General features: G+C 40.6%; 1 protein-coding gene across 1 annotated transcript; it reads right to left on the reverse strand.

Annotated features, from left to right (window-relative positions):
• On the reverse strand, window positions 1–27159 carry GNL2 (G protein nucleolar 2). The gene is made up of 17 exons (XM_061559671.1): window positions 27001–27159; window positions 23327–23411; window positions 22262–22356; window positions 19934–20073; window positions 18814–18998; window positions 17116–17182; window positions 15976–16134; window positions 14479–14592; window positions 14242–14370; window positions 13358–13462; window positions 12741–12899; window positions 8037–8144; window positions 6594–6894; window positions 5356–5587; window positions 2688–2767; window positions 1918–2033; window positions 1–644 (listed from the first exon to the last, which is right to left on the reverse strand). Exons 1-17 carry the CDS (start codon window positions 27062–27064, stop codon window positions 495–497), a joined length of 2289 nt encoding a protein of 762 aa, XP_061415655.1. The 5' UTR covers window positions 27065–27159; the 3' UTR covers window positions 1–494.
• Window positions 27160–27509: the final 350 nt, after the last annotated feature.

Consider the following 27509-nt stretch of genomic DNA (forward strand, 5'->3'; position numbering starts at 1 on the left):
TAATTCTTATGAGCATTTATTGTGATTTTTAAGTAACATAAGAATCAGTGTAAGGCATAGGAGATGCACTGCGCCAGGTGGTGTTGCAATGCCCTGACTGCAGGACCACGCGATTATAAATGACACGACCCTCTCTGTTACAGCTATCGTCATTGGGCTTTGGCGGAAGCTGCGGTACTTGCAGTGAGTCACGGTAAAGCTACGACCTCTGATTTATCCCTTAACAAAATGTCTTGCATTGTGTTTCACCAGCTCAACAAGATGTGCTCTGGCCTAATGAATGCAATAAATATCAAATGTTGCGTGGCCTTCAGAAGTATTCCGACATCAATGACCATGAGACATACAGCAATCTGTAGTTTTTGCTATCTGGTAAAATTGACTGCTGAACTTTGATAAAGAAATTAACACTGCATGAATTAACACAGCAACTTTACTGTATTACAAAAAGCCTGAGTGGCATTACATTTTGTATTGTAGCAGAAAGTTAAATATTATTTTTTCCCCTTGGATTTTCCTTTTGGGTTTTTGCTTTGCGATGCCTCTGTGGTCTTTTTGTTTCTATTCTTATTCTTCACATTGTGCGTTTCGTAATATCGCACTCCCACTTTCTTGGACTTCTGGGATCGATCCAGTTTCCGTCTCTATGGAAAAATAAATACGAATTCACACATTGTTACTGTTTGCACATCTAATACACATATACAATTGTCTGAGTGATGGATGTAATTTCAAATGATGATATCTATAAGCTAGAAAACAGATGTTTGTCAATTTTATTTGAGTCTCCTTCAATTGGGAAAACATCTAAAATTAAAACAAAATTTTGGGCCTTCCATAATTTTGGCAAACATTCGTTATTTATAATGTAGGCTTATGAAATTAACTGACATAAGTGAAAATAAAACTGTGACATGAAATTTAATTTTAACACTATGTATAAAAGTATCTCAAAACTTACAAAAAAACCACACTGAAATTAACACTCATCTCAAGAAGACACTTAATAAGTATGGAATACTAAATTTACCTTATAACAATTCTGCTTTCTTTGATCTCTTTATAAAACTAGACATATGCTTTTCAAGCACAGAGGCTGAGTACACAGTTTGTATCGGCCACTTGTTAGAAATAAACTCATTTTCAAACTATTGCACCTCCTACCAAAACTCACAACTTGAAGCTAAACAACCAGAATACGTGGGCTTTTTGCCCCATTTTTTTGCCAATATGGGGGGGGGGGTTATTTGCCAAAAATTGGATGAAAATGAACATTCACCGACTCACAAATCAGGCCCAAAGTGCCTCCAGTCAAATGATTTCTGGGTTATGTGCTTCGACATCAGCAATCGTATATAATGGCAGATGCCAGAAGCCAGTCCCATCCAAAAGATAACCAGAGGCCAATTCTCACAAAGTGGAACTCATTTCACAGCTCTGGAATTATGGACTACATCAATGTCCTATTGGGATTTGAACTGACAGCCTATCTTGTAAACATTTACCATTGTAAATGTTGTGGGTTTACTCTCCAACACACTGGTGCTGTACCAGTAATGAATTGGCATGTTTTATTTACATGACAAACCTTACTAAATGATTGTGTTGGGTGGTGGCAGGTTTGACTATACATTTATATTTACGCGATCTAACCCAAAAATCTCTATTATGGAAAAATGTGGCTATTTGTGGCCAGTGTGAGATTTGTTTTCCCTTGTTCTGTTGAAATGCAATTGCTTTCACTGAGGAATAAAAACCAGAGGCTCCTGACCTTCACATGTGAGCAATTGCAATGGCTTAAGTGCCACAGGCAATGAGCCTGATCAATATTGACACAACCCTAACTGAATATTAGGTCGCTTTAAAAACACCGAAGGCCACGTCTCGCCACCGAAATTTAGATGTGATGGGCCAAACCTGTTTGGAGGTCATCTTGTCCTGCCCCTCATCACTCCACCACTTCTCTGCATCATCATCTCCACCAGGCTTCCCTCTCCGCTTCTTCTTGGCGCTTCTCTCATCCTCCTCGTTGCCTTGAAAGTGAGAAATAAATGCTCAAGATGAACTCAGACTACAACCATAATCTCGACTTCGTTACTCATTAAACGGTGCCTTAGTATTCTTGGGTCTTTCGGTAAAGTCACGCAGATAGGTTCAAAGAAAATAACAATTGCAACCTATCTTCGTGACTTTACCGAAAGACCCAAGAATATGAATTCCTGCAGTCACGTAAGCTTTAAGTCAAGGTGCCTTAGTAGTATAAGCAAAAGCCAAAAAATATAAACACCCTTTATTCAAGAAAGATTAATTGGATTTTAAGATATTTTCAGGATACATTTGACAAATTCGTTTATCAACATGTGTGGAATGAAATTGGGAGTTCCTGGAGAAAACATGCATTAGCAAGCTAGTTTTTGGTTTCTTTGGCACGAGTAATATAAATGCATCCCAAAACACATTACTATTATGATATAACTACCACATACCATCGATCATACATGCAATGTTTAATCCATAAAATATTCATATTTATTTAATAACACATTTCATGATTGTGAAAATGCATTTAATTTATCACTGTGCTATAGAAATGTAGCACCAAGACAAAGCTGCAGACTAACGCCCATTACTTCTGATTCATGAGAGGTCAGCGGACTTAAGTTCATCTCCGTTGGCTGGGCACTCACCTTCGTTTGAAGGTCGCTTCAACTTTTGCTTTGGATCCTCCGTGTGCATGACCATCTTGGCACTGAGAGCCTTTGGTATCCTTCATTTTGGGTACACAGTGAAACATGTACCACCCTTGCAACACTTGCAACATTTAGAACCTGCTTGCAAATTATGGCAAGAACGGTCAACATACTTAAATCATACGAAGCTGTGATGTTCAACATACATTTATTGCATTAAAAAACTACACATCCTGAGGAAGTTACCAAGAGATACATGGGAAAAAAGGCCATCCTGTATTTATAATTTTCGGTTTTAATTTAAAACAGCTCAAGTAGGCAAATCACAATCACTGATCGCCTTTGTGTATGTCAAATGGAAGTTTTTTTTATGGAATGCCTCTTTATAATAAGTCTAAACTCAATTAAATTATTGTTTTACCCTATTCCTCTCTGGAATTCAGCAGACGAAGGAAGCTTAACACATTTAATGGTTTTGAAGTCATCAGAATATTTTAGCAACCGATATATGCACAAAACCTTCCCCCAACTACCTAGTCCACTCAGACCATAATGAGTTGTGATCAACACAGCACTTAGCTGATATATGAACACAGGACACCCACAATCTATTCCAGATATTATAAGGCCATCCAAGCAATATTCCGTCGGTATAAGCATATTTTGAAATATTTAAAGTTAAAATACATTGTGACATGTAACAATCATAATGTTCCAAAATACTAAATAATTTAAAACACTACTCAAACAGCAACAAGGGTGTGCTTATTGTTCTGGAAATGTATACTCGGAATTGGCCGTTGAATGTTGTGTTTTAAAATAATTGTTTTCTAATACAACCTTGCATTTTTGTTTCATTCATTTTGCCATGAATTGATTCTCACATTTTATTACAGCAACACTTAATGGACTGCTGTAATGAATCCATCTGTTTTTGGCCCTCACATGAAAGATGTATGCTTATCCACAGGCATGTTAAAGTTAAGTGTACTGTCACAAACCTGGTTCTGGGGTGTGACCTGCTCAGTGTGGACTGGGGAACACAAGCTGAAGCAATTACTCCAAGCGATAATTTGAGAGACTCAAATTTATAAACGTGGTAATTCCTACCAATTATTTTATTGTAAATGCTTACCATTATCTGTATGTCAGGTACTTACTGTTTCATACAATTCTTTCTAAACCTGCATATTACTTCCTTACTTGTGTAGTGGGTTCCACAGAGGCGTACACTCGAACTTGGAGGCAACACGTTTATTTCTTAACACAACGGGGTAACTATATTACCACTCGACGGATAATGATTTAGGGTGGTAACCACCACGAGTAACTACATAACCACTCGATAACTATACAATCGGACCAGGTCGGCTAACACGCTGCCTGGTCTACGATGTCGCGCGCGAAGCCCGAAGACTGAGGACTGAAGACAAAAGAGACGTAGCACGGCAGGTTGATTCCAGAAGACATCCGCGATTGCTCTCGGGCCATCCCTCTTGTGATGCCGAGCGTGGCCTTGCCCCGCCTCCGGCCACGCCCCTTCTGAAGGATCTGGAGCCAGCACCACGTGTCCCTCAAGCCCCCTTTTGGGCCCCTTTGCTACCCCGTGCCGGTCACGTGTCCTCTCGGGTTCACCCAGACGGTCAAGTCCTCACCCGACCTCGAAACCACTGTCACCCGAACTATGCCATCTAGGGGCCCTTCTGTTCCATACTCATTTCAGTGCTAGAGAGAAGCTCCACACCTCCAGTACCCCTCTTCTCTCGCTACTGGCGCTACACCACAGTGACTCTATACACGCCACTACTTGTATCATAATAAACATTCCCAGGGCTCAGTTGTAAAATTAATATTCTCCTGGCTTGCATAAGAGTGCTTGTTTTCCAACAAGTGCAACATTTTAATTTGAGAAGTAAAAAAAATGGTGCATTAACTCCTTGACAAGTGCAAATAAAATGGAAAAAATTACACTTCCATAATATACCTTGCAATTAAAAGTTTGGCTCAATTGAAGTAAACACTTTCAGCAAGCATGAAAACACACAAATAAAAGCACTTGCCAACACACACACAAGTGTGCACACTCAAACTGCCATGCCTAATACTGCTACTGCTGTAATCAAGGGAGACTGCTTACAGCAGTGGGCCTTTGATCCCTTTGATCTAATGGTTCAATTGTTGGCCACACGAGTATGCCAATTGGTGCCTCCAATTATTGCACACTGGGAGATGGTAGTACTGCAAACACCACCAGAAATTATAAGCTCATAAAACCACTTAATAGCTTTCAACACTAGTTGGGCACAAAACGTTAACTTGAATCCAGTTAAATACAATATAAATATGTTGTTATGCATGTACTGCACAAGAAAATGTTCAATTTTGTTAAGTTATAAATGTGTACGTTTACTACAAAACGTGTAGGCTAACCACAGAGTGGGTTGCTGAGGGTTTACTATACAGAACTCAGTAACATTTCACCAATTAAAATTCAAGCATCCCATGAAAGTATTAATTTCTGTTGGGTACCCTATACTAGCACCAACTCAGAGATAAAGGCAGCTTTGGCTTTAACATTTATAATGCGAACAATCACACACGGTCAGAATACAAATCTAAAGCTTATCCATTCAGAACAAGAATCCTGAGAAGGAATTGTACATACCTGATGGCAGAAAACCTCTTGGCCTGGGCTTGAGCCAGGAACTTTTTATATTTGTCAATCTTGGCATCAAGGTCTCTGATTACACTTTTAGTGGACTTGGCTTCCGGCTTCTCTCTGGCACAGGAGGCACTGTCTTCAGTTGCACCCTCCACGTCCTCCGGAAGTCCCACATTAGGAGGCCCGGCACCTTCATGCCGGTCAGAGTTCTGCTCATTGTCTGAAAGGCTGTCATCTGGTAAAGAGATTCATATGTTCAGCAGAACCAAACCCACCACATCTCACAAAAAGTTACTATCGGATTCGATCATTTGTTTTCAGAAATTCCATCGGCCCTTCCAAGTTGCAAGGCTTCCAGTTATTTTCTATGGAATATACAAGTTTAATAATTTAGTTGTACAGTAGTTTAAAGTTATAAACATATGCTCATGCATTAAAGTGCTCCTTAAATTAAAATACAGTAAGTTTTATTCAATGTTCCTTCATTATTGATAACATAATGGATATATATTGCAACATGAATGACTCAATGTGAAGTCAATGCTTGTGATGTGAAAACAGGATCAGCTCACCTCACAATCAATGGCTCATCACCAGTTAATTCGATGCATACCAATCAATCAACTCAAATGTTTTAAATTAAACAAAGTTTTTGTGATACTGCATTGGTCGAGATGCAAATGCATAAATACAAACTCAGCCCATGTGTTAATAACACTGTGGCCCTAAAAGGAAAAAGATAAATAGGAGACATTTTGGGAAATAGCCTTCTTCATAGAAAATATGCACTCCAAAGTCGTGGCACAAAACCATGACAATTGGACATGGTGAGTAAACCCAGGGGCATCAGTGTTTTTTTCAAATGAATGTTTTTCAATGTCAATACTTCATAGCAATGCATTGTGTGTATACCATGGCAAGACAAATACCTGAATGTTTCTATACTTGCCAACATTTAAACAACCTCGTTAGTCTGAAATGCAAAAAATAATTGCTTGGAATGTACAGTCATATGTTAATGGCAATATGTATTTGGAAGGCAGACAATACTATGAAGATTACATCAACTGGCGTGAGCCCCAAAGCAAGGTTTGCCAAGTACCAAATAAACCCGTCACCAATTCAAGTGCACTAGACGTAGGGGTAGATCAGCGTGTTGTAGAAGTGTGCTCTGCCAGTTGAACAGGTCCACATGGAGTCAAGGCGAAGCCTCACCCACCCACAGCTCATATAGCAGCCACCTTTGTCATCTTCATTCTCATCCTCGGATGGCAGCTCGATGGGTTCAAGAGGGAGTAGATCGTCTCCAGAAAACTCCAGTCCCACACTGATGACGCTGAAGTCCTGGTGGACGCTGGGGTGGACCACGCTGGCTGAGGCGTTGACCCCCTCTTCCTGTTCCTCCTCCTCCTCCTCAACCGCGACAGCATCTCCTTGCCCTGACACTTCCTGGCTAACAACGGGATTGCTCGCAACTTCTGTATCCTGCGTTTTTGTGTCTGCTCCAACCTCTGCTTCATTTTGGGCTTCCGTGTTGACTCCCTGTACACATTGCATGATCAAGATGTATTATCAATGTTGAGTATTTTTAAAATAACGTTGTTTCCATGTATAGGAAGCCTCAAATTGACATTTGCTTGACCTCACAAATTTAAACTCTTTTTCATAATTGTGTCTGTTATCGGAAATGTCTTAACGGAAGAATTTTTTTGACTAAGAAATTAGCTAATTAAAATCAAATCCGGTCAATTACCAGAAATTGCATATTTACCCTTATGTCATAAAAAACAAGTTATGGCAGTACGAATGCCTTTTCCTTGCTAACAGCTTCGGTTGTAGACCGGTAGTCTTCGGTTGCATAATGGAGGGGCCTATAAGGACCCTTCTCACTTAATGAACAGCACATCATATTTGTTTGACAAAAAAAAGTTAATCATTTATTTAGGGACATCATATTCCTGTTTTGATTTCAACTGAGTAACATTTTTATGAATGAGCCTGTGGTAATCATACTATCCACAAATGTTTACATTTTCAATGTTTGTGTTTCTTAATGAACAGAAAATAAACATCCCAAACGGTGCAACAAAACATCGTTTAGTCACCATGGCCAGATAAACCCTACCCTGTCCTCTGAGCCTTGTCAGAGCCGGGTTATACTTTGGGTCATGTAGCAGTGTAAACATCTATTTGGCATTTTGTTTGTATATTTATTAAGACTGCCCGTAATTTATTTCACACAGCACATATGGTCAGGCTTCCTAAATGCACTTCATGCAGGATATGGCACAATAATTTCTGAACAGCAAGCTTTGCTGCACACAAGTGTGAAGACGGTAATGTATTATGGAGATGGCTTTGTGGTTGAATGTTCTACAGAAAACTCCCCTTCACTCTCAAATATTTTTTGACTTGGCGCCTAATGATGTGATGGAAGATATTTTTTTTCACGTAATGTTTGTTCTCTTGCAAGATTTAAAGAAACTTGGACAAGATTTTACCAATGTGCATAGTTTTCACTATTGAACATTCACACACAATATTATTAACCTCAAGGGAAATAACAATCTAAGTGATCCTGTGATTAAGGCACTATTGGAAGGCTGTAAATTCAATGGATCCCACGATAAGCAGCAGGCTAAGCAGGTGGTAGGGTTTGCTGCTGCTGCTGTGGAGCCACTTACCTTCACACCCCCTGGGGCTGCTGGCGGCTTCACAAAGAATGGGATCCTACCCCTCTGGAAATCATTGAGCACCATCTTGGCCACGGTCTGGCAGTCTGGCTCCCCACCCTGACCAACACAATAAGGGGGGGGGGGGGGGGGGGGGGGGAGTGATGGGCACACGTTCAAGCAGCCGGCAGCGGCAACACCTTCCACCCATAAACTCCAAAACTTGCAGGGCACTAGAAGCAGAGGGTGGCCGTTAGATAGCCAGCCTGAAGACTTGATTGTTTGCAGAATTATACTTTTTATGTTTTTGGAAATTCATTTCTAAACACAAACATGGGTTACATAATGGTCAAGTCAAATGTAATTCAAGATTAATGAGCATGAAAACAGTAATTAACTCTCATTCACAACTATGAGCCAAGTGGCAACTCCACATTCCTATGACAAGATACTCATTTTATCAACCCCAGAGGGATGATGAGTCAATCCCCAACCATGATTAGAACTCGCAACCGTCCCATTGAGAGCAGCTCTCTCCTGCTGAGCCACATGACCAAATGTGTAACCTCATGGTGGCCTCAAATGAGAAATGTATTGATTATATTTGCTGGAAAAAAATTAGCCGAAAGCTATTTTGCAATAAAAAAGAAATTGAAATAAATTATGCAAAAACCGGAGCAATTTGAATATTTTTCTAGCACGACTAAGAGCATTTGTAAGTTTCTTTTTTTATGAAGTTGAGTTGTCCAAAAGCACTCCAACCTCTCGTCCACCTCATTATTTCAACAGTTTTATCCCAGTCCACCTTAAATAACTGACCTAGGTACACAATAATGTGTTGTCCAGTTGTGTCCCTACAACAAATATCTTAAATTTAGTTAACAGTACTTAATTGTTGTATTGCTCATGTGTCGTGAGCCAAACTTTTCAGCTTTCTTAATTTAGTTTATTATTTTATTAACTTCTTAAATTATTCAGTAATTCTGAATTCTTGAATAATGAATTTTGACAAACGAAATTTCTAACGTAAAAAGTGCTTCGATTAGCATATATCTACTACTAAATATTGGTCAGAAACAGAAATTTACAAAAAAAGTCGAAAAACTGAAAAATGCAGCAAGAAGCACGGAGGTGCATGCTTGAAATGGCAAGGAAAACCAGAAAGAGGAATGCACGGGTTACAGAACCTACGCAAGTTAGAGGCATCATATTGACTTAAGGAATAGGACCTTGGGCAGGGAAAGTTGCGAGAAGGGATGATGGCTGGTGGCCTAGACTAACAACAGAACGGTAGCCAAAGAAGGGAACATTCTCAAAAGGGACATCCCACTGCAGAGATCGCAGCGAGGAGATCTGCTCGTTTTCAGGATAGAGATGAATTGTTGCATTATAAGACCAAATACCATGCACAGATTGATTATATACAACTATATTTAAATGCATTATGAAAGAAACAAAACCAAAATATTAAACCCAGGTTTCCTTTACAAAGTCCACCATGTGGCTGAGTAAGCTGTCCCTCTCTCCAAGCACGTTCTCCATCGGCAGTTGCAACATTTTTTTTGCTTGACCCATAAACGGAATCACACGACTCGCTCACTGTGGGCCGAGAGGTTCACGTGAAAACGTCGCAAACGCAACTTCACCTAAGGGAAAAGAACGTCATGTTTGCGAATGATGCCATATTCACGAATGAAAGGAATAGTCGCCTGTTCGCAGTGCACAGCCCACTTAGCCAATAGCTCACGTAAATCAGTGCTCGCAGAGTCACAACAACTCCGTGGGCTCAAAATGGCCCATGGGCTGACGGTTGCACACTCCTGTTCTAAATGAAACAAAGATGCTCTGCGTAACCATGAATACATGCACGTTGTATTATATTAATGAGATTACTATAATAGTAAGCCCAATGACGACATGGAGGTACACACAATTATTGGCAGTATGAGAACCCATTATCGTTCCAGGTTTCCTCAATAAACTATAACCAGGACAGTTTGCTTGTGTTTAAAGGCAGAGTGCAGCCTTGCTGTTCTCCCAAGGCTGTAAATGCTGGAATCTACATAATGGGCCCAAAAAGCTTCCAACTGCAGATGCTGAAATAATGTGACCGCACGTATCAGAACGATAACATTCAACTGTGTGATAGCAGAAAGGTCATGAAATACCATAGGCCTTGCGGATTACCTTTGTACCGAAGACTTAGTTATTCCGTGAAAGCAAGAGCCATGCAGCCATTTTGTCACTACAATAATGTTACATTATTATTCCTTGCGTATATATTAGAAATGTTATGCAATAATAATACAAATCACACAAGTTACTAAAAGCTCATAACACATAATTCACAATATTACATTTGTACACACGTGTGATTCGTTGATAAAGCTGTGAATAAGTTACGGCTTAAATTTTTACTTAAAACTTTCGTGACTGCAGCAAATCATAATCTTGGTTCTTTCGGTAAAGTCACGTAAATAGAAAAAAAACATTTGAATCATGAAAATAAAATAAAAAATGTATCTAAAATAATAAAAGCAAAACACCCACAATCAAAAATAAAATATAGTAAAATAAATTGGAAATAATAAAAGAAAAAAACCCTCGACGTTTCAATCGCAACACAAGCGGTCTTCATCAGGCGGTGTGTTACTATCGAAACGTCGTGGATTTTTTGCTTTTATTATTTTCTATTTATTTCACTATTTTTTATAGTGGGTTTTTTGCTTTTATTATTTGAAAATTTTATTATTATTTATTAAAGTTGTTTTTATTATTCAACATGCAAAATTATTTCATTATTTATTTTTAATTTATTTTTTCTATTTACGTGACTTTACCGAAAGAACCAAGAATAAGTGAGAGCTTGTATACACTTCCATACGTGCGAATAGAACATCACAGCATTATGAAGTAGCCATACAAAACACAGAGATATATAAATACACACATCCTATTGAACAAACTGAAATGGTTCTAATTAACGGTCCACTTCACGTATGTAAGCGCTAGAACTCAGCACAATAAAAGCACAGCTCCTCCAAGCAGCAAAAGTGGCTGAGCATCAGCAACTTGAGATCTTGGTGTTGTTATTAAACAAGATTGCAGTCTTGATTTTGGCTGCACTTTCTAATGAAACATTCAACTGCTACTCACGTTTCACTTTATACTTGGCAATTGCTTTTGCAATTTAAAAAAAAAAAAGTATTAAATCAAATATTCCACTATATTTCTAATTATGCAAAAAAACATTTTTTGCTGACCATCAGACTTTTATTTTATTTGCTATATAACAATAATTTTAATAGCAGAACTGTAGGGATAAGTATACATCTCAGTCGAGTGAATGATAATCATCGACCAACTTGACAGCATATAAATTACATTGATGGGGTGTTTTAACCTTTAATGTACACTGTGGCCAAACTGGTACAAGGCAATGTGGGTGCTCATGAAAAAGTGAAATTATCCTTTGCGACGTAAGACTATTCCAAAAGCTGGGTTAAAGAAACAAAGGCAAAGCGACAAATGGAGAAGACATTATCCATCTCAGATTTGCTGATGATATAGTTATTATAACATTTGTTGAAAACGAATGACCAAACAAGAATGCTGCATAGCTGGGTTCAAGTTAGACAGAGCAATACAAAAGCAAAGTACAAGTTTGCCAAAGAAAATAAAATGTGCTGGAGGTACACTACTGAAGAAAAACAGAGTATACATGCCTAGGTCAATTATTAAAGGTGGATTTGGAATAATGCATTAAGAAAATTAATTTGATAATGAAATGCAACAGAGCAATGTGCTTAAAGGAGAATATTTTCAATCAGTGAATATTACCTTCTATGAAAAATAGATCATAAACATTATTACTCACAATACAATGAAAGAAAAGCAAAACACAAATGATAGAATATACCAAAAACTAGCCTTTTCCCGTCCAAGGACGGGTGTATTTCAGTAAATCTGAAACTTGCAAGCGAAAGCAGACCGCAACGTGATATTAATTGCATCAATTCGTGTGCAATTTGTAAGGCCGCGCTGACACAGACTTATTTCATGTAAAGGTTATAATCCCTTCTTCATCATGACGTCCTTTTAACTTCTATGTCTCAACAGCGTGACGGAAATCACGTGACGTCAGGGTTATAAGTTGTCGATGAGGAGGCGCCTCTCGCCTCCCCTGTGGAGTGACGTCACCCGCTAACTATTAATGGAGGGGGGGTGTCCATTTGGAGGACGTCACCTGTTCATTGATTATTGAGGGGGCTGTTCGATGGAGTGACGTCACCTGCTCATGATTATTAATGAGGGGGGGGGGGCAGGTCCATGTGGAGCACGTAACCGGTTCATGATTATAAATGGAGGCTGGTCGACGTGGAGTGACGTCACGCGCGGGACACACAGACATCTTTGGCTCATTATAGGAGTAATTAGTGACATTATATTGACTTAAAAAGACTAAGTGGACTTTGATAGGACCCGTCACGAGTACAGACGATGGCAGACGGGTGAGGCTGGCGAGGTGGATGGTTGCATCGCGAGACCTTTAGGGATGGCAATGGATGTTGGGAGGCCTTCATCCAGCAGTGAACAGATCATGGCTGATGACAATGGTGCCAACATGTTTAGGAACAAGCTTCAGTGAAGCTCAAAAACAATTCTAGATCACATAAGAAAACTAACAGAAATGCGTGTTGATGATGTATAAAATACCTTCAGTAGCTTGCCCATGCGGAAAGCCATCTTCTCCAGAAAGTCTTCTGGGCTTGACCAAGACTCGATTTTGTATGTCTTCTGGATGTAGTCTGGCTTAACACGGTTCAGAACCTCTGGTATGTGATCTTCAGGCGTTTTAATTTTCTCTATTTGGACCTAAGGCGCACACAGGCCAGGGAGTGATTTAAGAGCAGTTTTCAGAAAATAGACTCAATTGAGCCCAGCAATTGGCCATATTTTTGGATAACCTTGAAGCATGTTTATAGTTATTAAATACATACACTTCCTTAAACTATATGTATGGTGCACAGTGGCTGAATATATTCTTACATAATTTATTTTAATGCGTTCTAGATTAAGTTTTTATAAATATTCCTGTAAGCTTTCGACAAGTACTGATTACAAACCTAGCTATTCAATAGCCACAATAAAATTTGTATAACTGATTACTGTGCTTTATATTCAACATTTCAAGTAAAACATGTCTTACGTTGAATGTAATTTAAAAAAATCGAGATTACATTTTTTGGCTACGCTACTTATAACGAATTTCCATATGCAGTTTCAAACATATAACTTATATAAGATCACACGCGACATAAAACTTTATTTACCACTCCTTTGAGAACAATCTCTGTCTCCGTGTCGCCAGAAGGGTAGACAACACCAGGGCAATCGATGAGGAAAATGCGCTTCATCAGTGTTATGTACTGCCAGACCTTTCTCATGCAACAGTCACAAAACACAATACCAAATTTATGACACATCTGCTTCTATTCTACAGGAGAGACGCAACATGTTCCATTCCCAAGAATGTCTCTTTTGCATATCTGTTTAAAATGATTGAACAGATATCTAAAGGTTGACAATTTTGGTGCAACACCTGCACATACGCATATTCGTAGGCTCGCTGAAGCCAGGTCAATATTCGGTGTGTAAATCTTACAGGGGTCAGCTGTACAACACGTAATTGTTCACACCGTATTTTCCATCTGATGGCGTGTTTATAAGAACAGCGCTCCCCATCATAATGGGGAGCGGTGGCACAGCAGTTAGCGCGCTGCACTAGGAACCTGAATTGGTCGTAAACATTTATTTAATTTGCACATGAAACGAGAAATTAAATGCCATTCATTTACTGAGGATAACCACAACTTTCTCTGTCTTAAGACTTTTTCAGCAAAAACCTACTCTTAATACTCATTGACTATGAGCGATTAGAGCCCTACTCTTATTACTTATGATTCAACGTGTCTCTCTGCTGATGTGTGGGGTAGTGGACATCTCCATTGTGGTCCTGGATGAGCAGAAACACTACAACCCAAAGTCTAGAGCAAAAATGTGACCTAATTTACTGACTCCAAAAACTCAATAACCCTGGCAGGAATATGAAATCACAACTTCTGATTGAGAGCTGATCTCTGCTACAGCACCGCTCATCTTGAAACGTGACACTCAAATGGCAACATAGATGTTCTTGCACAGGACATTGTCTCACCTTGGTTTCTCCTGCAATCGGAGCCACCTTGCACACTTTCTTTGACCTCAACGTGTTGATGATGGAGCTCTTGCCCACATTGGGGTAGCCGATGAAGCCAACACTAATGTGTTTCTTGTCTATGTGTAGCTGCAGAACAATATTGCAATAAGGCCGCCATCAAAACGCACCACACATTTATAAACATATGCACTCCATTCATCTTTAATAAAATGTAAAAAAAAAACCCTGGCTTACCTTTCCAAACTGTCTAAGGAGTTGGATCAGGGCTCCCTTGCCAAAGGACTTGGTAATGCTGGCATGGAAGGCTAGCGTTGGATACTCACTGGACAGAATGGCGACCCAGCGTTGCTGTGAAAGAAATAAGCCAGTAGAAAGTGAAACCATCTACAATTTAAATTAACTTACAATTTACACGGCATTTTTGCACCAAAGTCAAACAAAACAAGAGTTGGTTATTGGAGGTCCTTCTCGGTCGAGTGGAAAATTTAACACATGAGGAAATGGCGCAGCGAGCATTGGGCCTTGGCTGCCTGGTGCCTGTGCTGGTGCTTAATGGCCCTTTCATGTGGTTGGCTGCTGGTTGGCTGCTGGCCGGCTTGAAAGGAAATTTCTTCAGTGATTAATAGATACCGAGCATTGCTATAATTTTAATAGCAGCTGTACTTGGAACAATATGTAGTTTGTGCTATTCACTTTGTTTATAAATGTTGGTGAAGCAAACACACGAGGAGCCAAATGGCAACATCACTGTTGCTCTTTTAATTAAACTTCACTTTGCATTTTAAAATTGTATTATCACAAGGCCAAAATGAGCCCAGGTTCCACTAGACGCCTATCAAAGGGTCGTCTTACATCCAAAGTTGGCCTCTTAGATCACAGGATGCATACTTGCTTAGTATTAGAACAGGGAAGAGATATTCAAACATATTTATGATTTAGAATTCACTCTTGTAAATTATCTTGTACTACTTGCTTTTACTGAATTTATGTATGCAAATTTATTACGAATTTTCTACTTCTTAGTACAAATTCTCTGATGCATTTAGCTACAATATTTTATAGTTTTTTTGCAAAACCCCTTTGAGGCAAATACTCTGGGGAAAGGTCCGATGCAAAAATAAAGATTGATTGAACTATGCATTGTACTTAAAAAATACTTAAGACCAAATCATAAAAATCTATTTTTCTAAGGTTCTTTCTTCGTGAATAAACAAAGCAGCATCTCTTTATAGTCAAACTTGTGCATATAACACTTAACAGGGTGCTAAAATATTCACATACTAATAATAATATTTGAATTGCATCTCAAAAAACCTTACATCACATCTCATATCAAACATTGGAAGGGGATCACCGTTGGCATCTGTTTTGGAATGGCACAAGGCGACTTGGCACCAACCTGCAAGTGGAAATGAGTCTGCGAGTCATGGGCAATGGTTTGCTATGTGTAATATCACAGAAGTAATTTGTGAATATTTCAAATGTGTCAATTTGGACCATGACGCCAGCAAGGAATGGCCTGCTCTTTTTGAATCCCACCACATGATCTTCCATTTTGAAGCATCTACTGTTAAGTAGGCGGCGTGTAGTTTTTATGTGAATAGACAGTATTATACAGGGTGGTCTATCGGATCCGAACCACGAACCTCTACACCATCCATCGAACGCGTGACCGCTTGGCCATGTCACTGCATATATACTTATTAGGATGCATGTGAAAAAAGTACATACCGTCACCCACGTTGGGACAAGGTCACACTTATTGAACACAAAGATCAGATGTTTCCAAGGCTTCTCTTTACGCAGGTACTTCTCGATGTGCTTCGAGCGGGTGCCCATTGGGTCACGAGCATCAAGAACTTGGATAACGACATCTGATGAGTCGATCACCTAGTGGGATGTTGGCGGGGGTGGAGTATTATAATCTACATGAGCAACTGCAACTATACACACAATTAATATTTTTGTGAATGCATAAGTATTTGCTGAACATTTTGATCATTAAATTACAATTGCATTCATTGCAAAATCGACTTCTTTTGATAATGCATTCATTATATTCATTGTGAAATTACTATGTCAGTTGTAAATAATATATGTGCAGCAGACCAATAGTCTTAGCAAATTCTGTATTAGAAAAATAAATATTGAACAAGCAGTTCCTATTCAGTCAACATGACAGATAAAAATAAACAAAACTGCAAATCATTGAGATTTGCTATTTATTCAATCAGCTTCCATATAACATGTACACGAACTCACATTTGTCAGTAACACTGCCTTAAAAGAAAAAATATATAATCGACCAAGTTACGGGAAATGGTCTTTCTTCACGGCACACAAGAGCGTGCCCTTGGTGTTGAGTGCAGTCTCAAACCCCGATTAACTCTGGCCTCTGTTTGTGATGAAAATAACACACAAGATGCCTCTGCAGTGGGCCTTACCTGGTATAATAAAATAAAAAAATAGGCTGGCCAGGTGTGAAAAGTTGCTTTACAATTTTTAAGATAGGGGACAAAATATGATAATAGGGTTTTCCCCTTCTGTCTGGCAACAAAACAGGCGTTAAGATGTAAAAACACCAAACTGAAACCTTTCACAAGGAATCATGTCTGCATTAGCCACAATGCTTGTGGTCAGAATGCAAAGGGGAAACCCCTATTATCATATTTTGGTACTGGCAAAGGAGATCCCATGGTATAGGGGCCAAACACAAGGCCATCTGTCCTCCCATCATGAGACCCTCTGAATACACGGCTAGAAGATGGTGCTTATTTGTGTTCTTTTCAGCCATGAAACCAATACGTACATGTAACTGCACCTTCATTCACCAGCAAAAACATTTGCATTTATGAATCGCTCAATAATTACCTTGTACAACTCCCCCCAGATTCTCTTGGACTGTCCTTTTTTGAAGATCTCTTCTCTTGCCTCATCCCTAAAAATTCAGAGGAAAAATATTTCACTTCACCTTAAAGTAAATCAAAGTTATACCATTACCAGAGTACATTTTATTGCATGTATAATAACAAGCATATTTAGGTATCAAGGGGTGAATAATGTGGCCTACTTCTTACCAATATTTAATAAAATAAAAATCTAAACTGCTGCTAGTTTTGCCAAAGTCGCATTTGTTGGTAAAGCTTTTAATCCCAACACATTAAACATACGTGGTGATGACATGGCCCAGCGGGAGTGCATTCACAACTTGCTGCAGATGTTTGCAGTTAAAATCTTAAAGGCTGCCCTGCGCTTAATACCCGGGTGTGTATTAACTATGAAATATTTCACCCCTTCTGCTTCACAGGGGATGTTAAAGATTTTGTGCTGGCGTCATGGTCTGAAATATAAAAACAACCTGCAAATTACTTATTGGGAAGTCACTAGTTGCTTCACTTCGGCCCGTTTTTATAACATTGTTTCGCTACAACGTCACCGATGAATCACTACCCATTTATGCATTTAACGTCGTGTGTTATCGCTCTAACGTCGCTGCCAGCAGGCAACTACTTTCCATGGCGGAAAGTGAGGCGGCTGTATGCTCTATGCGGCCAGACTGTACGGCAGGTCCTCGCTTTCTTGTGCTGCGCTAGTCAGCGGGGTGATACAGTACACGGCAGCATATCTTCATGTCGGTTCATTGTGGTGACGTCACCGTCAATTAGTAGCGAACAGCGGTTGTTATTGTTGTGAGAGTGAGTGGTGGTGCAGTGGTTTGTGCACTCCGCTGCCAACTCGGCAGAGACCAGAGTTTGATTCCTGCTCACAGCCACCACAAACAACACCAGTGATAGCGATTATCTGAACTGGGACTCCCCTAGGTGGACTCAGTCCAAAATGAATACTTAGAGACAAAGACGGCCATGCGTGTGTGGTGCCTGCCACCCACATTCTCGTGTGCTGTGCCGGCATTCATAGGTGCTACTCGCTAACAGCACTTGCACCGAGCCTGCTAAAGGCTACAAGGGGGATCTTTGTCTTTGGTGCAGTGGTTAGCGCATTGCGCTGCAGACCCAGCCAACCTGCGATGACTTGTAAAAAAATATATAACTTAAAACATCTGTCAATGATATACACACTGTGTGGCCTGGCAATTGCCCTTCTTCATGGTCTTAACCTAAACCAAGCTTTTCTCTACTTATAGCTACAGTTAATCATCAGTGTTATTATTCGTTTTTCAATTAAATATGTACATTAAGAAAGCTTTTTTACATTCTTAATCTTGATAGGAAGTTTCCAGGAACAATAACCCCCCCATTTACATTGTTTCTTATGGGAAAACAGGTTTCGCTTAATGCTGCTTCACTTAAAGTCACATTTTCCAGGAAAGTAACCCCGAAGTTAGGCGAGGAGTGACTGTACAAGTATCAAGCAATGCCCCCATACTGAGTCACAGCTAGCACTTGGAGTACCCTTCGAATGATTGAAGCACGTAGCCACCATATACATATTATTATTCCTTTGACTTTTCACAAATTACTACTGAACTCTGACCATTCTGTAAATCTAAAACCACCAAGCACTTGCTACACATTGGTCAAGTGACTTTCGCTTGCCCTCGGTGCTCACCGTATGCCAGAATCCTCCACCACGAGGTCGCGGTCTTTCTCGAGGTCGTAGGTGTCGGCCGAGGTCTGGGCGCTCTCCAGCAGGGCCTGTAGGTCGGCCGCTGGCAGGCTCGGCCGCTTGCGCTGCGCTTTCTTCCCGAATGTTGTCTCGAAACTCTCCGTGTCGAGGATGTGCACCCGGGCGTTCTGAGAACCATGAGGCATGGCAGGAGTGCCTTGGTTACAGCAATTGTTACCTCCGATTAGCACGGTTGGCTACATTCAGTGCGAAAGAAGTTCAACATACTTACGTGATATGGGAATTAAATAATACATTAGATGTGAGGTGGTTGAGTGGTTCAGGGGTCATAACAGGGAGTGGGGACAGCTAATACCCAAAGTTAAAATCTGGATTTTAGCTACCTGTGATTAAATTAGGTTCCCTAAGTGTAGCAAGTTTATCACCTCACTCCTGTCAATACTGACTGCATTAAAAAGCATCAAATTACATTTGTTTTTCATTTAATTTGGCAAAGTTCTAGCTCTAAAATTGAAAAATATTGGTTTAACTGCCGACAGCAAATATTTCTCTGTGCAGGGTCAGTGGGAAAGTGATCCCAAAGAAGTTACTTGAAGGGGTCTCAGAAGTTGTTCTTTGGTCTATCCTTCCACAGGCTGTTTTCTGACACAGCGTGATGCATTGCTATACAAGTTCGAAAATAACATTGTTTCATGACCACGCAGACAGCACAAATTGGGAAGAAAATAAAGAGTATAGTTTTATTAACGTTGATAAAAATGTACAAATATTTATTGAATTAGAAAGTTAAATGTCTTAAGTTCTATTGATTCCAAAGCCAATGATCAAAATTCTATATTCCTATGACAACCCACCAGTCTCTCCATAGGAAACGCCATCGTTGAATTCGCACAAGGTGGTACTAATTTTTCAATGCCAGACAGATGGGTCGAGTCGCTCCTTAACCAGGAACTTAACTCAAACATTTTGATTATGAGCTTGTGCAGTTTTTACTTTCAGGATGTTAATTATCAGGAAATACGTATTACAGTTTATTCATGTCATCCTAGACAATATGTTGGAAACAATACCCACCCATCAATAAGCCACAAAGTACACTTACATGGGGCTTGCTGGTCTCATTCAGAAGAGAGATTGGAAGTTTACTGGTTTTCAAGATAACTTTGTACGGGTCCTTTATAACTTTTCCCATTTCTTCCTGAAACTTCTGCAAGGCAGCCTGCTTGATGACGCGGGTATTTCCTGTTACACGCAAAAACAGCAATATGTTTCTTGGAAAACATTTAAAAGTCATGGTCCTCTTACATGCCAGTTTACAAGCAGCCTATTTGTTTCCTTTGTTGGTGTTATTACTCAATAACTGTAGGCACTTGGAAGTCCATGTACAGAAATGCTGGCTTCCACACACCAGCAGTAGGCAGGAAAGCCACCCTTTAGCGTGGCGTAAACTTCACTGAGAAACAAATGCAGAGAAGTGTTAATTCTTGAGAATCAAGTTTGAGTTAGGAGAGTACTGCCACCACATTTGGTCAAGAATAGAATAAAAACATAGAAAAGCTTGGTTGCTTTAAACGTAATTGTATTGTGACACAAGTGTAATAAAGGACTCTCTCTCAGATGTCGATCTCCGTTGTCCTTTATTGGGTTCGTAGAATCTCGATACCACGGCGTCTCGCTCAGGCCCACGTCCCGCTCGACGACCTCTCCACAGCCTCGGCTGCTCCGTTGTGCAGTCTCCATGCTGCTCCAATATGCAGTCTCCCTGCTGCTCCAATATGCAGTCTCCCTGCTGCTCCCGTTATGCAGCCTCCCTGCTGCTCCAATATGCAGTCTCCCTGCTGCTCCAATATGCAGTCTCCCTGCTGCTCCCGTTATGCAGCCTCCCTGCTGCTCCAATATGCAGCCTCCCTGCTGCTCCAATATGCAGTCTCCCTGCTGCTCCAATATGCAGTCTCCCTGCTGCTTCAATATGCAGTCTCACTGCTGCTCCAATATGCAGTCTCCCTGCTGCCCCGTCAGGCGATCCTTGCAGCCACACCGCTGCTCCGCTATCTAGCATCACTGCTGTCCCGTACACAGCTAGCCTCTCCCAGCCCCGTTAGCTCTCTCCGTCTGACACCGATGGCTGACGGTGTCGACGTCTCCCACCGCGTGGCGACCCCGCTACTCTCTCCTTCTTGCCCAGCGTGGCCTCCTCGTGTTTCACTCCGTCTCAACTCCCCCTTCTTCCCCTTCCGGTTCTCTCCCTAAATCCTCTCACACACGTGACTCTAACTCCACCCACTCCCCACGTGACCCAGACTCCGCCCCCCCTCAATCCTTGCTCGCATTACACAAGGCACAACTTTAATCGAGGTTCAGTAAACTAAACCAATACCTATGGGACCCTTTTGCCAGTATGAAAATGGAAAAAAATAAGAACAAACTTTACCCTGCCAGAAAGTGTAAAGCCTATTCTTATATTTTTCAAACTCAACCAAATTTACATTTAATAAACCATGCATAGCAACTGCATAACTTGTACTAATAAAAGACAAAAACACACCACAATTCACTTGGCATGCATTAAGAGACAAAATTCACCCGGTTTTCCTTTCGAAACCTAGGTCACAATATAGCTGGCATTCTATCCATCCTAATAACCTGTTACTATGAATTAGTTGGTGTTGCTAACCTATGTATTGCTTTGGGTATTGCAATATCGAGCATAGCAGAAATTTTAAACATTTACAATGTTTAATATAATCTTTGGTTCTTTCGGTAAAGTCACGTAGAAAAAATAATACGTAGTGTCTATGTTGTGTGTCTCTCTGTGTGTCTCTGTGTTGTCTCTCTCTGCTTGTGTGTCTGTCTGTGTGTCCCCGTGTCTGTGTTTTGTCTCTCTCTCTCAAATTTAGCAATCTTTGGAAGAATGTAATTAACCAGGTAAGGTGCTGACTGTTGTGTTAGCCAACTCTGTGTTGGATTGCATTGTATTTCGAAGTTCACTAGGTTTGTTTTCTACCTGATGACGATTGCTTGTGTTGCAATCGAAACGTCGTATTATATTATTTAATTGATTTTCTTTCTACGTGACTTTACTGAAAGAACCAAAGAGTAATTCCTGCAGTCACGAGAGCTTCAAATAAATGTTTAACATGTTGTTTACTTTGTTGACTTGTGTGATCAACAGTTAGTGTGTTATTTTTACCAAATAGGTGTATGTTCATACGTGGTTGATCACATTGTTGAACTTTTTTTTCACCGTATGTAGCCAACCATGCTCTGGGCAGGTGCACTCAAAGCGCACATTCATACACTACGTGCCCATGGGATAAATCATATTAAAACAATCCAATCCAATTACAGATTTATAAAGAACCACTACAAATAAAATACACGCATTAATGACTTAAAATCCTAAAAACAACTTGGTTGAAAAAAAACTTACCAAACCATTTTCTGTTTGGTTCCACTCTGGCAACAGTTCCAGAAGCCACCTCCGACTGGTAAGGCAACCGCTTTATCACCTTTCCCAAATTGTTCCTTTTAAGTGGAAAACAGATTACAGTACATATCAGTAATAATCCTGCAGGTAAACCATTTGAAACAAAAATAAACATTGCTATTACACCACAAGAGAAAGGTGCTTCTTTACTGAAATGATTGGGGCGGAACTTGTCTATTAGCAGCCCTGAGGTAGAAGTGGGAATTCCACATCGTGGGGCCCTGTTAATGCACAGGGCAACCATCACTGCTACTTATTTGTAGGGCTCTGGTCTAGCAGTGCTTTTTGGATTTGTATACATGTTCTTACAATGGTGGCAAACCATTACCAATCTATGGTTATGTTTATGTTGTGCCCCGTGTGCAGAGACACAAAAGCACTCATTAACTCGTAAAAGGCTAACATGGAATTTTAATTAGAAGACTTGAGGTACATACACGTGTGCTGCACACAGAATTACAGGTGTAGGCAGCCATCGTCTGTCAGATATTCATTTTCTGGGCCCCCCTCTGGCAGGGGCTCTTAAATAGGCATAGAGTACTTGGTCATGTGACCAACTTCCTGAGGCAATGCACATTAGTGCCCAAACACACCAGTGTATTTTCCCAAATGCTTGCTTTCATTGTTTAATAAATGGTCCACTTTAAAATCAAGGAGAGGAAAAACATTTCTCAGAGTATGTGGGACAAAAAAACAGTATGTCTGTACGTTGAACTTCTTTTGCACCGTACGTAGCCAACTGTGCTTATTGGAGGTGCGGGAACATTGTGTATAATTTGTATAAAGTAGAGATTCAGTTATTCTGTAAAACATGTAGCGATCACAAATAAAAAGTGGTTGAATTGCTGCCAGCAATGTTGTCATTTAAAGTATTACAAGCATGTTTCTTTCAATCAACCAGCATGTACAGGATTTTACTGAAAAGTGTTGCACTCTTTGTTGTGTTCACTGCTGTGCACAAAGTTGGTGTAGTTACTGGATGCCATGTATACTCAGTGTGAGCCGTACCTCCTTTCCTTCTGCCTGTACATGTTGAGGCGGCGGACGGTGGCCCGATCCCGCATGTTGTGGTCACCGGCCCCCTTGGGCCGGTCTATGCACAATTTCACAAATTACTTTTCACTCAGCCATTGCATTGACAGGGCACACAATACAATGCAAAATGCTACTTCTTTAACTGAAATCCACATGTAAGAATCGAGTCCCATTATCAATAATGTACGAAAGTAAATTTTACTATTAGTATTTTTTGGGTCTTTCGGCAAAGCCACGTAGCTAGAAAGAGAATAATAAAAAATAAAAATATCACGACGTTTCGATCGCAACACAAGTAATCGTCATCAGGTGAAAAACTATAGCGGGAGCGCTGCTGAGGCAGGATGTTATAGAGGTTTGAGATGGGTGTAGCCCAAGGGTAAGTGGGCGGGGCTAGAGATTAAATTTGCGTGTAAATGTAAGATCGGAGAGCTGAGCTACCTCCACGACTACGAAGCCGTGGAGGTGGCCATTGTATTGTGAGAGATTAGCATGTCAATCTGTTAATGTAAGATTAGCATCTTCTTGGTTCTTTCGGTAATAAAATATTTTATTATGTTTTATTTTTATTATTTTATTACTTCCCTTCTACGTGACTTTACCGAAAGAACCAAGAAGATGAATCCCTGCAGTCACGAAAGCTTTAAATCGAAATTTAAGATTAGCATGTCAATGTAAGAGAACCACCGCAATGGTGGCTGTGTTAATGAGACATTTAGCCTGTTAATGTAAGATTAGCATGTCAATGTAAGAGAACCACCGCAATGGTGGCTGTGTTAGTGAGACATTTAGCCTGTTAATGTAAGATTAGCATGTCAATGTAAGAGAACCACCACAACAGTGGCTGTGTTAGTGAGACATTTAGCCTGTTAATGTAAGATTAGCATGTCAATGTAGGAGAACCACCACAACGGTGGCTGTGTTAGTGAGACATTTAGCCTGTTAATGTAAGATTACCATGTCAATGTAAGAGAACCACCACAATGGTGGCTGTGTTAGTGAGACATTTAGCCTGTTAATGTAAAGACATTTAACCTGATAATGTAACTCTGAGAGTCGGAAATAACTGCTCACATCGACAGGTAAGATGGAAACATCACAGCCAGTTATGACTTAAACTGGTTAATAACGTCCTTCCATTTTGATTTAAAGCTTTCGTGACTGCAGGGATTCATCTTCTTGGTTCTTTCGGTAAAGTCACGTAGAAGGGAAGTAACAAAATAATATTTTTATTATTTTTTATTATTTTGTTACTTCCCTTCTACGTGACTTTACCGAAAGAAGAGGAACGTCCTTCCAATGATTGCTTAGTTTGTACCGATTTTCTCGGTTGATATTGTGTCTGTGTTTATATATCTGAATGACTTCATGAACGAATCTTTGTTGATAGCCTGTGGGTTTGCAGATTACCTTCGTCTTCGAAAAATCTATTTCGTGTGTGATCACAGCGTTAAAACAATGATCAGCCACGGCCGAGGTATTGGTCCTACCGTGTTTCAGATCTGCCTTATGTTCACGAACACGGTCCGAGACATGTTGCTTAGTTTCCCCAATGTAACTGCTGCCGCAGACACAGCTTAGTTTGTAGACGCCGGGGTATTGCATGTCAGGGATCACATCCTTCACAGATGGAATCAGATCACGAATTTTATGTACTGTGTTGAATCGAACCTGGATCTTGTGTTTGCTCATGATTTTGACAAGGTGATGGTTTTGATTGGGTCCTCAGATGTTTTGTCTCTCTCTCAAATTTAGCAATCTTTGGAAGAACGTAATCAACCAGGTAAGGTGCTGACTGTTGTGTTAGCCGACTCTGTGTTGGATTGCATTGTATTTCGAAGTTCACTAGGTTTGTTTTCTACCTGATGACGATTGCTTGTTTTGCAATCGAAACGTCGTATTATATTATTTAATTGATTTGGCCATCATGCGAGCAAAGAGCGTGAACCTTACAGTCATCATGGACCTCGTGCTATCGTTCTCCTACATGTCAGCTCTGCATGAATTCATACTTCTAAGCAATGTTCCTCACATCACTCACTGTGTTCCATCTGCTGCCGAGACTCATCCATGCATTTACTGCCTGTCGCCTTGAACATGACAAACTCCGTCCTCGACTGTCGTCCCAAATACCTCACACCTCCATATCCTCAAATGATTCATGCCTCATCCATGAACGAGACCGCATCACCCCAGTCCTAAGCTCACTCCACTAGGCTCAAAAGTCCAGTCGCGAGTCTATTGCAAGATCAACAGCGTTTTTTTACATGCTTTTATTTAACTCACTCTGTCTGTTGTTGTCGTTGTTGTCGTATCCTCAAATCTTGTAACTCAATTTTAACCCACTTCCCAATGTGGTATCGACTGCAAACTTCGTATACTTATGTCTTACTGATGCCAATACTATATTCTATCATAAGAAATAATACATCTATTTTTAAACAATATTTTTACACGCTTTCTATTAACTCACTCTGTTGTTGTGATATCCTCAAATCTTGTAACTCAATTTTAACCCACTTCACAATGTGGTATCGACTGCAAACTTCGTATACTATATTCTATCATAACAAAAAAAATAAACCATCTTTTTATATGTTATGTTTCGCCTTGTGTCTAAATGTCCACGCTAAACTGACGTTGGATGTAAATCACCACTGTCCTTTACGTTATGGCAAGCCTCGGGGCCACTTCCTGGAGTCGTGGAGTTCTGCCATTATTCGTCCGGTACATTTTATTAAAGCGTGTTTTGGAAATTAAGTATTTTTTAAATATTACTTAAGATTCTTCATGGACTTGTCCCAGCCCCTCTCATTTCACTGTCATTCACGCTCTCTCTCTCTTGATAAGCCCTTCTGGACAAAAAAAACCCTTAGCATATACTCAATGGGGGGGGGGGGGGGGTCAATCTTTCTATGCTGTTGCACGCAACGGCTGGAATCTCCCAGACCCCAACCATCCACGCGACCAACCCCTTGGCCTTCAGGCTCAAGATCTACCTTTTCCTCTCCTCATGAATTTTCAATTAAACCTTACTCTAAAATTATATCCAACACTCTTTCATCTACGTGATGCTCATGTTCAGCTTTTTGTAGGCCTCCGGATGCAGTTGAATTTCCACGCGATATACTGTACACCGACTGTGTACTTCCCACAAAGGTGCACCAACTTTATCGACCCTTGGAGCAGCTGACCAGGATGGACTGACTTGGTCGTGACCTCAAGTGTGAACTTCACCTCTTGACTACCCGAGATGATTATCACACGAGCGATTATACTATTAAGGGATTAAAGGATTAGACGATTCCCATCCACTCCATATTAGGTGCACGTGTATTTCGGCGAAGTGTACAGTGTGTACATCAACGCCGCCAGAGCAGCGTCGAGTTACATCGCGCGCCTCCATTCACACAGAAACCTCAAAGTACCATCGGTAACTTTGGATCGTCGTAAAAATTGCACATATTTGGTGCGAAAACCTTCGTGTTAAACTTAATATGCACACGCGTAAAGTATGCGGGTACGCGGACTGTCGCATTTGCTAGCGTGTGCTTGGGGCCTCCTGGTCGCCGCTGTCTCCCCGCTCTCGGGAAGCTTCCACGACAGCTGTTGCCACGGGACTCGGGGCTGCGCGATGAGAGCGTCACCTGGGTTGGAGCTTGCATTGGACGGGTTGATGGTGTTCCTCCCCTTGAACTGCGGCTTCACCATGGTGAGCTGCACGTGGAAGCACTGTACGCAACACGCGCACTACTGTACGCAACGCGCGAGTGACGTCACGCCCAGCCCCTACGAGGCGCGAGAGGGGGCTGAATAAAGGCCCCGTGACGCGATTTTAAAATGAACGGAGGCGCGTCAAGGAATCGCAAAGCAATTGCTCGCTCATTGCTGACTGGCAGAGCGGTCAGGGCGGGATGTGTGATGTCAGTAATTGGGAAATTATGGTTGTGTGAATGTTAATCATGTTCTAGATGGTAACTAGCCTGTTTGAACAATCTAGAACGTTAATACAGTAACATAAAAAACCTTGACGTGCATTGTTGCATATTTGAAATAATATTCACGTCAGGTTGTGTTTTGCTCCAAAGTTGGGTGAGGTATCTAACTATTTAAATACTTTTTCAAATGTGTCTGCTTGGGATCACTGTGAAGTTTA

The sequence above is a fragment of the Lethenteron reissneri genome, chromosome 26, assembly GCF_015708825.2.
Source record: "Lethenteron reissneri isolate LAM-NWPU_2019-01 chromosome 26, ASM1570882v1, whole genome shotgun sequence".
NCBI classification, from domain to species: Eukaryota; Metazoa; Chordata; class Hyperoartia; order Petromyzontiformes; family Petromyzontidae; genus Lethenteron; species Lethenteron reissneri.